The sequence below is a fragment of the Rissa tridactyla genome, chromosome 1, assembly GCF_028500815.1.
Source record: "Rissa tridactyla isolate bRisTri1 chromosome 1, bRisTri1.patW.cur.20221130, whole genome shotgun sequence".
Classification (NCBI taxonomy): Eukaryota; Metazoa; Chordata; class Aves; order Charadriiformes; family Laridae; genus Rissa; species Rissa tridactyla.
This window is the reverse complement of record NC_071466.1, coordinates 218,499,169-218,513,492: the sequence shown is the minus strand read 5'-3', so window position 1 is coordinate 218,513,492 and position 14,324 is coordinate 218,499,169. Positions and strand designations below refer to the sequence as shown.

General features: G+C 67.4%; 1 protein-coding gene across 1 annotated transcript; it reads right to left on the bottom strand.

Annotated features, from left to right (window-relative positions):
- Positions 1 to 4,501: 4,501 nt before the first annotated feature.
- PAX4 (paired box 4) lies at positions 4,502 to 10,244 on the bottom strand. Its single transcript, XM_054203519.1, has 8 exons — positions 10,232 to 10,244; positions 9,518 to 9,648; positions 9,210 to 9,425; positions 8,468 to 8,558; positions 7,464 to 7,655; positions 7,097 to 7,179; positions 5,149 to 5,218; positions 4,502 to 4,653 (listed from the first exon to the last, which is right to left on the bottom strand). Exons 1-8 carry the CDS (start codon positions 10,242 to 10,244, stop codon positions 4,502 to 4,504), a joined length of 948 nt encoding a protein of 315 aa, XP_054059494.1.
- Between the last annotated feature and the right edge of the window lie 4,080 nt (positions 10,245 to 14,324).

Genomic DNA, 14,324 nt, shown 5'->3' with positions numbered 1-14,324 from the left:
CCGGGAGAAGCCACGTCCCAGAGAGAATCCTCAGGGGCTGAGAGAGGACCGGGAGAAGCCACGTCCCAGAGAGAATCCTCAGGGACTGAGAGAGGACCGGGAGAAGCCACGTCCCAGAGAGAATCCTCAGGGGCTGAGAGAGGACCGGGAGAAGCCACGTCCCAGAGAGAATCCTCAGGGGCTGAGAGAGGACTGGGAGAAGCCACGTCCCAGCTGGTGGTGCAGCAGCCGCTGGGCTGCTCGGCCGAGAAGCAACCTCCCCACGATTGCGGCAGCCTTGAGCCTCAAAAGCAGCTCTGCAGCAGAGGACAAGGTGACGCCGGTGCCTTCGCTCGCTGCCATGGCTCCTGGGTGACGCTTAATCCCCGCAAGGTGGGTGACATCTCACGGTGATATTGGGCGACCCGTGCCCGTCGGCTCCCGGTGCCAGGCTCCCTCCCCTGGGTCGTGCGTGGGCCCGCCGGCACTGGGGACAGCTGTGTCCCGATCTCCCTGGGGACAGCCCAGAGCAGCAGCCTGGGGGGGACCGGGCTCGACGCGGGCAGCGTGGTGCACTGCAGGTCTGGAGCCCCGTCTCCCCGCTCTCAGCGAGCCGGGGAACAAAAGGACAGCCACTCGCTGCGAATCATTTAACGCCCCATTTAGCACCAGTTCCCCCAGCCTGGCCTGGACATCACCCTCAGGCTGAGATGAACCGTGCCCTGAAAGCGCCAGCTGTAAGACCGCGGGGCGTCCCTTTGGCACCGGCCACTGCCGCCTCCGAGCCAGCAGCCCAGGAGTCCACGTGCCCTTTGCAGCCCCCCCCCGGGTTTGCTGCCCGCTCTGCCCTGATGGTTCCCCACGGCCCCGGCTGCTGGCGGGTGCCGGGCTGTGCCGGAGTCCCCTCCCCTGCAGCTGTGTGGCCAGGACACGTCCCCTTGGCCACGCTGATGTCCCTGCTGATGTCCCCACGTCGGGGCTGCGGGAGCCTGGGGGCAGGAGAGCAGGCAGGAGAGCTTGCTGCCCACTTGCTTCTCCAGGAGGGGGATGCAAACTTCCCCGTGCCATTGCACAGTCACGGCAAAGGGGGGGCAAACACCCCGGCTGCCCCCCAAGCCGGGGAAGGAGCCCCCCACCATGCCATGGTGGCCGACGAGGGCTCTCTGAGGGGTGGCACCTTTGTATGAGCTGTCAAAGGGCTGGGGGGTCCTGCCCTGCACCCCATCCCCGTGGCCAGGCGCCCCGAGGGCTGGCTCCCGCAGGCTCCTGATGGCTCATGGCATTTCGGGTGCCCCAGGATGGCCCCCGCAGTCCCCCCTGCCTCGCTGGCCCCAGCGAACAGGGTCCTACACCGTGCCAACGGGCACATCGGTGGCAGTGTCCCGCACCGGCCACCGGCCCCCGCTGAGGTCTCCTCTAGTGACATCAGCAATCTCAGTTTTTAGTGTTTTCGAAGCGCTGGGTGCGAACTGCGGCTCTGCTGCCGCGCGGTGCCACAGGGCCCGGGGGCTGGTGACCGCGACAGCCGGCCTCCTGCCGCCCCTGAGAAATACACCCAAACCCGGGCGAGCTGCTCCGTGTTTCTGGGAGGAAAAGGCTCCTTCGGAGCTGCCGTGGGGCGTGTGGAGGTCCCGGGCTGGGGTGGGCATTTCGCAGCCTCACATCACCCAGCTGCGGCAGGGAGCGGCTGCGGGTGTTGCCGGAGCACGGCGGGGGCTGCTGTGCACCGTCCCGGTCTCCTGCCGTCACGGCAATGCCACCGTCCTGTCCCCATCCCTGTGCCCGGGGCTGAGCATGGCTGAACTCCCACTGCCGTGGGCTGCGTGTGTATCACGGAGCTGCCTGGGGCCGTGCCGGGTGTTTCGGCCCCGGCTGTGCTGGGTGCTCGGCAGCCCACGGCATCGCAGGGGCAGAGGGAGCTGCTCGGTGCACCTGTGGACTGAGGGTGCCGAGGGCTCAGGGTGGCCCGGGGCATCCTTGCTCGTCTGTCTCACGCGTCTGCTCAGACACCGGAGGTGTCCCCGTTCCCATAAGGCTTTCCCCAGAAGCTGATCAGTAATGCGTGCCATGAGTTTGCCGGGTCTCAGCCCAGTCCCGGGATGCTGCCGCAGCTCAGCCGGGCGGCTGGGACAGACGGACGGCCAAGATGGGGCTGGGGCTGGTGCAGCCGCTGCGTCGGGGGTGCAGGCGAGCGAAAGCCTCCAGTGGCATCCTCAGAGACGCCGTCAGTGTCCCCCAGGACTGAAGGATCGGGATAATGCAGCTGCGTCCCCTTGGGATGGTTTTTCACTTGGAGAAGCCCATAGACCTTTTTTCTCTTATACAAATTATTTTTTCTTGCTTAAAAAGACACAAATGAAGCTGGAGCCTGGTGGTGTTCTGGGGGAGAGACCCCCCGCCCTGCAACCCGGAGCTACCCTCAGAGCAGCTGGGCTCCCGACTAGGGGCCATGGAGACGGTGACCAGTGCCCCCCGGCAGCGTCCCTGCCCAGGCCCTGCAACCGGGGGAAGTCCTCACCTCAGGCTGAGCCCCCCGGCCCCGGCCGGTTTCCTTTGGCTGAAGGGCACAACCGTTTTCCTTCCAATAAAACCATTTCTTCAGCCTGCAGCAGCGCTCCGCGCCAGCGATGGGCGCCTTTGTCTTGGCTCCACCGTTAAAGCTCCATTTCTAAACAAACGAAAATGCCAAAACTTTTTATTTAGAGCAAGGTTTCTGCCGCGCGGCCGGGGCCTGTCGGCTCTGCGAGGTGACGGTGGAGGGGCCAGCGTGGGATCCGGGATGGCTGGAGCTGGTCCTGGCTGTGCTGCATGGTCCTGCCCACAGACCGCCCGGCTCCGGACGGGGCTGTGCCGAAGCCATACGGCGCTCGGGGGCTGGCCCGCGGCTACAGGCAATGGCCGGGGGGGGCACGACAGCCACGGCGAGTTTTTCTTCCTGCTTGTCCATCCCACACGGCTCCGGAGACCCCCCGGCATTCTGGCTAGGAGAGCTCCCTCCGGGCTAGAGGTTTCTGCGGAGGCACCCGGAAAAGCCCTCCCCACCTGCAGTTAATTAACTTTTCCCAGGGTAATTTAATGGTATTATAAATAGAACCGGGGGGAAAAGGCTTGAACGGGACGGAGGGATGCTAACTGGGGGATGTAGCAGCGAAGCGGAGCAGGGACGCAGGCGGATGGGCAGCGTCCCAGGGGCTGGGACAGGGACACGGCACTGGGGGTGGTGACGAGTGCTCCGGCGTGATGAGAGGGTCCCCGAGGTGCTCGGCTCCCACTGCCTGTCCCCAGCCACAGCCCCAGGCATGTGGTTGTTCTCCTGGTCCCCACAAGCCACCCGAGGCGGCTGAGGAAGAGGTCGGTGGCCGGGCAAAGCCCAGCATGAAGCTTTCCTGCCTTGGGGGTGGCCAAGCTCCTGCTGGGACGGATGGGGGGGGGGCATCACCCCACTGCGGGGGGGCGGTTTGGGGAGCTGCTGGGGGTTGTCCCGGCCACGCTGTGCCCTGGCCAGAGCCGGGCTGAAAATGCTGGCTGGGATTAGAAGGGATCTTGGGGAGACGTGTGGGGGGGACGCCCTGCAGGGTCTGGAGGATGCGCTGGGGGGTGCCACGGGAGATGGGGGTGGCCCAGGGGAAGCAGCCGGCTGGATGGCGAGTGCGTGGGGTGGCCGTGGGGACCCTGCCGTGCCGACAGCAGGATGCTGGCACCTCCTGGGTGGGCTGGCTGGCATCGTCCCCCACAAAGCCTCGCAGGACAAGCCATGGCTCTGCGGGCTGGCAGGGCTGCTCCGTGGCCGGTAGCACCGGAATAAACCCCTCGCCCAGCCGGGAAGGGGCACACTCACCTCCCCCCCACAAGCGCCTGCAAGGCTTTGAGCCACAGAAACCCAAACCTGGGCAGTGCGGCGGGCGCTTCCCCCGAGCACCCACCCCCTCCGCCCTGCTGGACCTGGGAGGGTCCCAGGAGCTCCTGGGAGGGTGACGGGGACTCCAGGCGGTGAGCTGATGGTGACCCGGCTGTCACCGATGCGCACCCGTGCACGGACATCCCCAACTCACTGCACCGGAGGGTGCGCCAGAGCCCCCCGCCTCGCCGGGGACCCTCAGAGCCAGGGACACCCCCGTGCGTGGAGGCAGGCGAGGGGCTCCGGGGAGCTGGCGTGGAGCGGCAGCGGGGGGCTCAGCGGGGGTCCGGGCAGCAGGCCGGCAGCAGGGTGCAGGTGAGCCCGGGGGGCCAGCAGGGCGAAGGGGGGCTGCCAGGGAGCCGGAGGGGGGCTGCTGCCGGGGGTCAGGCCTGCGGGATGGAAACGGGGCTCAGGCAGCGCATGGGGCTGGGAGCATCACCCTTGCCCCAGCCCCGCTCTGCCGTGGGGCAGGGGACACCCACCCCCCAGCAGTCACCCCCCCATCGCTGCGGGGCCGGGGGGACCGGCTCCCCGTGCTCTCCAGCACCCTGTGGGGTCCTGCACCCTGCCGCTGGCTCCCGCCCTGGCTGTGCCCCGGGGGTCCCAGCCCCCCTCCTGGCCCTTTTACCGCAGCAAGCGTCGTCCCAGGCGCAGGGGCCGGAGGTGCAGAGGTGCAGTGGGGCCGGGGGGCCGGGGCAGGCGCTGAGACCCTGGCTGTGACCGTGACTGTGACCGCGGAGGGGCTGCGGCGAGCTGGCGGGGGCGGCCGGGAGGTGCTGTGGGGAGAACAGAGAGCGGGATGTCATGGGGCATCCGTAGGGATGCTTTGGGACCAGGCCACCCCGGAGGGGACCTGCGAAGTGTCACCCTACAGAAACAGCTCGCCCGGGAGGGCAGTGCCCGGGGAGCTCAGAGCAGTCGGGCAATGGGAGCGCGGGCTCCAGAGGGTGCCCGGAGCCTGTTGGAGCGCTGGCGAGGTGTCCCCATCACCCCCGGCCATCTCCTACCTGTGCGGAGCCGGTGGCTGTCACAGCAGGGGGAAGGAGAGCAGCCATGGCCACCCCGTGGGGCAGCATCCAGTTGCACCAGGAGCCTGTGTGGGGAGAGGTGGGGAGGGCAGCACACCGGCTCAGGTCCGCGCTGGTCCCCGGCCTTCATTTTGGGGGGAACTGAACCCAGGCGTCCCAGTGCTGAGTGCCAAATTTTAGCCGCGGTCCCTCCCAGGGTGACCCCTGGGCCCCATCCTGTCCCCTCCACCCCGGGGCTGTCACCTGCACCGCCAGCCTCCAGCTTCTGCTTGGCCTCCCGCCTCCACTTCGCCCTTCGGTTGGAGAACCAGACCTGGGGAAGAGGGAGGAGGCTGAGGCTGCCGGCCCCCACCCCGCGGCACCCGCACCCCCGGCTCCTTGGCACAACCCTTTGTCCCGGGACACGGGCTTGTCACGTGTCCCCAGCCATGGGGGGAGGAAGGGGTTTGATCCCGCGTCTTCTGCACCTCGTCGGGCTGCAAGCCCCTGCCAGGCTCTGGGGTGTTTCTCCGCCACGGGGGACGCATGGGTGCACGCGGGTGTGCACCGCCACGGCCGGTGACGGGCTGGGGCTGGGAGGGGAAGGGGCTGCCACGGAGCCATGAAGGTTTGCCGGCAGCGCAGGGGTGTCTGCCGGGAGCTACCGAGTGTGCCCGGGGTGTGTGTGTGAGGGGAGCGTGCCAGGGAGCGTGCCATGGAGTGTGCCAGAGCGTGCCATGGAGTGTGCCACGGTACATGTCAGGGAGTGTGCCAGGGAGCGTGCCAGAGCATGCCATGGAGTGTGCCAGGGAGCGTGCCATGGATTGTGCCAGGAAGAGTGCGATGGTACATGTCAGGGAGTGTGCCAAGGAGAGTGCCAAGGAAAGTGCCATGGTGTCTGCCACAGTGCATGCCATGGAGTCTGCCAGGGAGAGTGCCATGGGATGAGCCAGGGAGTCTGCCATGGTGCACGCTATGGTGCGTGCCACAGAGCGTGCCACAGAGCGTGCCATACAGCATGCCATAGTGCGTGCCATGGAGTGTGCCATGGAGCGTGCCAGGGAGTGTGCCATGCTGAGTGCCATGGAGGCTGCCATGGTGCGTGCCATGGTACGTGCCAGGGAGTCTGCTATGGTGCGTGCCATGGGAAGTGGTGGCATCACCATCCCTGGAGGTATTTAAAGCTGGGCAGACGCGGTGCTGAGGGGACACGGTTTAGTGGTGGCCTTGGCAGTGCTGGGTTAACGGCTGGACTTGATGATCTTAAAGGTCTCTTCCAACCAAAAAAACTCTATGATTCTATGCCACGGAGCGTGCCATGGGGTGTGCCACAAAGCGTGCCATACAGCATGCCAGGGAGCACGCCATGGAGTCTACCATGAAGTGTGCCACAAAGTGTGCCATGGTGCGTGCCAGGGAGTCTGCCATGGTGCACGCCACAGAGTGTGCCATGGAGCATGCCATGGAGTCTGCCACGGTGCGTGCCATAGAGCATTCCACCAAGTGTGCCATGGAGTGTGCCAGGGAGCATGCCGTGGAGTGTGCCACAAAGTGCGTCATGGTGCATGCCGTGGAGTGTGCCATGCAGCATGCCACGGTGCGTGCCACGGCTCTGCAGCGCTGTGCTGTCCTCCCCTGCGCCCCTGCCCTGCAGCACCATCCCGGCCTCCAGCCGCGTCCCCACAACCTCCCGGGCCCTGCGCTGGCCCCACGGCGGGGCAGAGGTGGGGCGGGCAGGGGCTGGGAGCGGCGGCTGCACCGGGACGGGGACACGCAGCCACTCGTGGCTGTGCAGCGCAGGCGCATGGCTCTGGCACCGGCACAGGGACAGCCAGAGGGTCCCGCTGCCCCGGCCATGCCCCAGCAGACAGGAGGGAGCACGAGGGACCGGCACGTCCTGATGGAGCCAGCCCTGCCCCGCTCCTGCCAGTGCCCAGCCACCAGCGGGTAGAGACCCCCCGAGTTGGGGACAAAACCTGCTCTCGGGGGTCACCCCCGCTTTGTCACGCTGCCTGCCTGAGCCCGTTCCCACCCCTGCCACCACCGCCAGCAGCAGCGTCATGGCTTGGAGAGACCTCCCTGCGCGCCCTGTGCCCCCCGCGCCAGCAGGCTGGGCACCCCCGAGCGCAGCACCCCTGGCCGGGCCACTTTGGCCGACGGCTCCAGGCGCGTTCCCGGCCGGAGAGCGGCAGCGTGGCGCGGCTCCTCTTACCCTGATGGTTGTGTCGGGCAGCCGGGTGGCTGCGGCCAGTCTCTCCCGGGTGACGGTGTCGGGGTACTGTCCCCTCTGAAACTCTGCAAGGGGGATTGGGGTGAGACCAGCCCGTCCGGCGCACCCGTCTTCCCCCCCGTTGCGCGATGCCAGGACGTGCATCCACAGCTGGTCCGTCGCCAGGCCCCGGTGCCCACAATTCGGGGCAGCGCCACGATGGCTGTGCCATTGGAAGGAGCAGGAGCCCCCCCCCCGGCCCCGAAAGCAGCAATGCCCTCCCCGAGGAAGGGTCCTGCTCCATCCCGGCACCCTGCGGCAGCTCGGGGTGGGCACCCGGAATGTCCCCTGCATCCCGCGGGAGCCGCACCTTTCTCCAGGGCCTCCGACTGCTGGCTGGAGAAGACGGTCCTGTTCCTGTGCTGGGAGCTCGGCGGGGGCTGCCGGCCGGACGCGGAGCCCTGGGGAGGGTGCTGGGTCCCCAGGGTGACGGCAGCACCGGCTTCAGCGGGCGAGCGGCAGCCCGGGGGTCGCGGGGAGGAGGGGGCGGTGGGAGGGGACGCTGTGGGGACAGAGAGGCAGAAGGTGTTGGAGGGGTCCCGGCCCCGGGGGCTCCCCAGGAGGGGTTGGGAAGGGTCAGGAAGGGTCGATGAGCCCCTTTGCTTTGGGGGCACAGGGTGAGTGCGGGGGGGTGCGGAGGAGCTGCGTGCATGCACGTGTGTGTGTTTGCATGCGTGTGTGCATGCGTGTGTGTGTGCATGCGTGTTTACATGCACATGTGTGTTTGCATACGTGCACGTTTGCATGCATATGTGTGTGTTTGCATGCTTGTGTGTGTATTTGTGTGCCGGTGTGCATGCTTGGATGCACACGTGTGTCCGTGCATGCATGCGTGTGTGTGTTCGTGTGCATGTGTGCACGCATGTTCGTGTGTTTGCATGCACGCATGTGTGTATTTGTGTGCATCTGTGCATGTTTGCATGCATGGGTGCGTGTGTTTGCATGCGTGCATGTGTGTGTACGTGCGTGTTCGCTTGCACGTTTGCATGCACGGGTGTGCGTTTGCATGCGTGCGTGTACACGTGGGTGTACGTGCATGCATGTTGTGTGTGTTTGCATGCATGCGTGCATGTTTGCATGCACATGTGTGTGCATGCATGTGCGTGCATTTGCATGCGTTTGCATGCGTGTGTTTGCATGCATGTGTGTGTGCATGTGTGTGCATGCACATACGTGTGCGTGCACCCGCGGAGGTGCGTGCAGCCGGGAGGCCGGTGGTGGCAGGAGCTCTCTGCCCGCTGGCAGCAGGTCTGTCCCATGGAGTCCCCCCCACAGCCGCTGCCCCCCGGGCCCGTCGCCCCCCGCAAGGCTCACCCCGTGGCGGCGGGTCCTTGGCAAAGCCCCGCTGGGCCGCCAGCCGCAGGTCGCTGGGCAGGTTCCTCAGCACCCGGTTGATGGAGGAGACCTGGGCAGGGAGAGACGGGGCTGGGGGCCGCGCCGTGGGCAGGGTGGGGTGCAGGGTGGGAGCCAGGGGGTGCTGGGCGATGCGGGGAGGGATGGAGGCTCATCTCCGAGGTGCTCTCCCGCAGCCGCGCCCGAGCACGTGCCAGGGATTCTCCGCGCCGGGGCCATGCCCATCTGCTCGGCTCTTTGTTGATACAGGCAACCCGTTAATTTGGGCGCGCTGACAATATTTGATGTGGGGCAATCTGCACCTCGGGGCTGGCGACCAGGACGTTTATAGGGGTGGGACCGGCATTAGGACGTACGGCTTCCCGTGATGATGCTGCAGGTGGCATTTTATTGTCAGTGGCACTCGTAACGGACCCACCACGGCGTCCCCGTGCCCGAGACGACGCCAGGCTCGCTGGGGACAGCCGGCGGGGCTCTGCATTGGCTGGGGGGGGGGTGGTGTGTGCGATTCGCCTTCCCCTGCTTCTCCCCAAGCTCCCACCGAGCTCCCTGCGCATCCTTCCCATTGCCCCCCACCCACCGCAGCGAGGGACCCCACGCCACCCCAGCCATGGGGTCACCCCTCCGCCACGCAGTGCCTGGCGCTGGTGTCCCCACAGCCCCCCCAGCTCCCCCCGCTCCCCAGCCCCCGGCGGGGACTCACGCTGAGGGTCCCGTTGGTGGCGCAGGTGCCCTCGGCGCGCAGCTGCCGGCGGATCTCCCAGGCGAAGAGCGAGGGCTGCTCCAGCTTCAGCTGGGCGATCCTGGCCACCACCTCGGGGGTGGCCACGCGGGGCTTGCTGCCGCCGGTGGCCTTGGGCTCCACGGCCCCCGTCCGGTAGTAGTGGCCCAGGATCTTGCTGACGCAGCCGTTGGACACCTGCGGAGGGGGCGGCTCAGCGGGAAACGGATTTGGGGGAGAAGGAGACACCCCTCCCCCCCCCCCCCCAAGACCCCCCGACCCGGGCGCACCTTGAGGCTGCGGGAGATGTCGGAGGTCCGGACGCCGCATGCCGCCAGCTCGATGATCCTCTTCCTCTTGCAGGCGGGGAGGGGGCGGCCGTTCACGAAGAGCCCCCCCAGCTGGTTCACGCCACTGGGTCCTGGGGAGAGGCCAAGCAGGGGGTGACGGGGGACACGGCGGGGGGACGACGCTGCCAGCCCTCCCCTCCCCGGAGAGCACCGGGGCATCAGGCTTTGCCGGGGGGGAGGACCGGTGGCATCGGGGACCCCTGTGCATTGAGTGGGCGTTTGGAGGGGACGGGGAAGGGGCACTTGGAGCAACGTGGGGCTCGTCTGCGGGGGTGTGGGTGCAGGCAGCGTGCGGCAGGAGCAGGCAGGGCATGGGGGGAGCAGCCCAGGTGATGGGAGCAGAAAAAATACCCCATGGAGGAGCACAGGGAGGAGGAGGTTCCTCCAGGCAGGGGCAGCAGGGGAAGGCAGCTCCAAAGAGGGGGGTGACTGGCTGGGGGGGGGGACAGGGAAGCGCTGGACATTCCCGGGGGGCCGGGAGGACTCTGCGGAGCCACATGCGTGTCAGCTACCAGCACCCAAGGTGGGCTTTGTTGGGGGAAAGCAGCCTCATTTGTGATGGAGCAGGGGCACCTCCCTGATTCCGCCCCCCCCGGACCGTGGATGCCCGGGGCCGCGCTCCCTGAGCCGCCCCGGTGCGGCAGCATCGCTCACCTCGGTGTTGCATGGCGAGGCTTCCCGGGGCTTTTGGTGGCTGGGGATTGCCAAGAGGAGGTGGCTGCTGTCGTCAGGCCGGATAAAGCAGCGACAGTGTCCAGGGCTCGGCCACGTCCCCTGCCCCGTCCCCTGCCCGCCCTCCTGCGAGAGAAAGGGGGAGCAAGGGCAGAAACACCCAGCGGAGGATGGAAACGCTCGAGGGCATCTGGCTGCTTCGGGAACTCGTGGCGCTCCAGGCACAGCGGATCAAAGGGACCTGGCCAGGCTTCAAAGGGCTCGCAGGCTGCAGGAGCCACTCGGGATCTGAAGTGGCCGGGAAGACGCCGGGAATTCTGCCTGTACCTGGCATCCACCGGCACGCAACAGCGCTGGCTTGGCTGAGCCACGTCCCGGAGCCTGCATGCGCTCCCTTGGCCAAGCCAGGGGGGATTTAGGGTTTCCCCGTGCCCAGCTGGCTGCGGCTGAGCGCCGGGGTTCTGTCGTGGGGACGGGGGGCAGGAGGTGACGGGAGCAGAGGGGACGACAGGTTCCGGAGCTCTGCCTTTGTGCGCAGGAGCTTCGGTGCTGGTTCATGAGCTGTTTCTCACCCACTTTAACCCTTCCCTGATGCCTTGCCGGTGGCTCCAGGCACAAACGCCTGTGTGTGGCATCACCGCTTTGTGCCCTCATGGGCAGCGTCGCTGTCTTTCGGTGTATATTTATTTATTTCAGAGGGAGGGTCTGGCCCCGTGCTCAAATCCAGAGCGGCTGCCGCCGCTGGCGTGGGGCTGGATTTGCAGCACTGAGAGCCAAACCCAGCCAAGGAGAGACGGGCAAGTGATAACCGGGTCAAGAGGAGCCTCCCCTCCTTCGGTCGGGGACGCTCCATCGCTCTGCCACCTCCTCTGCCAGCTTGGAAGATGAAGGCTGGGTTCCCCCTGCACGCTACTCCCAGAGCCCTTCCGCTTTTCCCCGTCCCCAGCACTTCTGTCTGCCCCCCCCCCCACCTTCCCTCGCTCCAGACCCGGACCTAAGGCAGCCCCACGGGTTTAGACGGTGATGTCCCAGCTGTGGGACGCCACCGCCGCACCCAGCACCCCTGGAGCAAGTGCTGTCCCACAGCCCCACTGCTCTGCCCACCCTGCCCTACAGCTCTCCTGCTGCCCCCCAGGCTCTGCAGGGTGAATGTCACCTCCTCCCACCCTGGGGACTGACCGGCAGCCGGGGACGCCACAGCAGCGGGTCCTGCAGGAGCCCCGCAGACCCTTCGCCAAGTCCCGGTGGTGCCTCTGAGACCACCTGGGCCCATGATGGGGCAGAGCAGCCATTCCTCCTGGAGGAGACGGCGCCGGTGGGGACCAGGGCGGGAGGAGCCGGTCACCAGCTCATCCCTGGTGTCACCAGAGACAGGGGAAGTTTCAGTGGGAGGAAAGGCAGTGCAGCTCCAAGTGCCGGGCATCGGCGAGGGGTGCTGCGGGGAACCTGCCCCTTGAAACCGGGGAGAGGGGACATTTCCACAAGGGTGCTGATGCCAGCCCTTCTCTCCAGGAAAACCCTGCTCCCCTCGCCGTCTGCTCAGGCAGAAACGCGCGTGGTAATTAATGAGCAGCACATTGAGCCCCAGAGGTGCCACACAGACCGACGGCTGCTGCTGTCACCGCTGCCTTGCCAAGCCCCAGCAGCCTGCCCGGCGCACTCGCTTAACCTGGGATTTAACCTGAAGCACCCCAAAACCTCCTGGACACCCCCAGTGTTGGGCTCTCCCTGCTGCAGTCCCCGAATCCCGCAGCCTTGTCATCACTTCCCTGCACGGCTCGGGAGCAGTGTTTGGAGGCACCGACCCTGATTACGAAATTCAGCAAAAGCGAAATAAATCCACCAGCGGGGACGACTCGGCAGATCTCCCGCAGGTGAAAAGCAAAGGTGAGGTGCACCCAATCTCCCTCTCCTTGGGAAAGGGACGGATCGCTCCGGAGCAAAGCACTCCAGGCAGCTCCGTGAGGGAGGGAACAAGTGGCACCGGCAGGACGCATGTCCCCTCGGGGGCCAGCACAGTGTTTCCTGGCTTTGCCCCAGCCAAGGGCTTGGGAAGCAGCACTGGGATTTCTTTCCCCATGGAGAAACTGGGAAAGCCAAGCGAGCTGTGAGCCCACGGCCCCTCTCAGGGGATGCTGAGGGGTCTCGGAGGGGTGGTGAGCTTGGTCTTTGTGCAGGCGAGGAGGGCAGAGAACGCGACGGGACCAGGTTGGACCACAGCAGCTCATCCCTGGAGGAAGCCCCAAAACCTTCCCAGCGTTAAGGCACCTTCACGACCCAATTTTTACCGGGAATTGCTTCCCGTGGCTGCACAAGACAAGAAATCGCAACCTCCCCTTGCCCCAGAGCAGCCCTCCCGAGCTTGCCCCGTGTTACCCGCTGTGTGCACGCAGGCATTGAACGGACGCCCGCCCGCGAGCGGGACGGAGATGGCGAGATGCGCAACATCCCAGCGCATCTCTCCGGAGGGATCCCACGCGTGCACGTGCCTGCTCCTTTCTGGCCCGGCTGCACACGCCCGCGCTTTTCCGCGCACCCACCCCGTGTAGTTGCGCACGCGTGTGCGTGTCGGCGTGCGGCCGAAAGCCGGGACGCCCTCAAGGGTGCAAAGGGGGGTGGTGGGGGTGGTGGTGGTGGTGGGGTGTACCTGCGGAGCTGTGAAAGGAGCCGAACCGGGATCTTCCTGGGAGCCCAACCGGGTGCTGCCCTGCCGGTGTCGTGCGGGGCGGCGGATGAGGGAGCCGTGCCGTGATGTCACGGGGCAGGAGGAAGAGGAGGATGGGGAGGAAGGGGGCGGCCCGATGGGGAACGAGCAGCCGCGCCCAGCACACGCCCGACCCGGGGGGCTCCGTCGGGGCTCGGGGCCGGCTCGGGGCCAGTGGCCCCGAGCCGGCCCCGAGCCCCGACGGAGCCCCCCGGGCCGGGCAGTGAATCGGTACCGGTGGTAGCGCCGGTATTTCAGCACTAGCGCCCGGTGGACAGCACACACCCCGCCGAGCATCCCCGGTAACCCCCGCCGGAGCCTCTCCCGGAGGATGGTGGCGGTGGTGGTGGGGGGGATGTTTCGCTCCCGCGTGTCCCGCAAAACAAACAGGGACAGGCACGGGCTGCCATATGGGATCGAATCATAAATCCAGATTGGGTTTTATTACATTTATTTAATTTTTTTTTTAATTTTTCCCCCCCCACTTTGGGTGTTGAACAAATAGAAGGCGGCCCCGCTTGGGTGGATGGGCACCGGGGGAGGGGGGCGGGGGGGGGGGGGGGACGACGACGACGACTACCCCGGTGTGCAACCCCAGGGCTCCGGCACAGATGGCCCCCATCTTGGGAGATAAAAAAAAAAAAAAAAAAGAAACACGTTGTAAACCTTTCAAGTAAAATATTTGAAGAGCAAATATTAGCCAGCGAGGAGCCCTGCACCGCGGCCCTCCGCGCCCGGCCCCGCGAGTAATTGAGCGTTATTAGCACCCCGCTCCCGGCCCCCGCGCTCCGCGCACAACCGCCCGCTTTGCAAAATACCATATGCTCCGAATTACACATTAACCACGGAACTGCGGGGCCCGGGCCCGGCCCCGGCCCCCGGGGAGCCGCTGCGCCGCCCCCCCGCCACCCCCGGGGCGCCCCGACCGGCCCCCTCCGTGCCCGCCCGTGGGAGCCGGGACCGGGCTGTCGGCGGGGCGGGGAGCGCTGGCAAGCGAAGCCGGGACCCCCCGGCTCCCCCCCGGCCGCCGGGGAGCCCCGACGGAGCCCCCGGGCCGGGCCAGCCCCGTGCGTAACGCGGCGCCGGGGCGCGGGGATCGGGGCGCGGGGCTCAGCCCCGGGGCGGGGGGGCCCGGCGGCGGCGGGACGGCCCCGTTGATCCCCCCCCGGGCCGGGCCGAGCGGTGCGGGGGTGGGGGGGGGCGGCGGTGCGGGTCCGGGAGCGGCGAGCGCGGCCCCCCCGGGACTTTGCGCACCGGCACCGGGCGCGCCGGCGGCGGGCGGGGGGGCGGCGGGGCGCAGGGGCCGGCGCGGCGGCGGGGAGCGGGCCCCGGCGGTGCCCCCGCGGCGGAACCGACCCGCGGAGCCGGCCG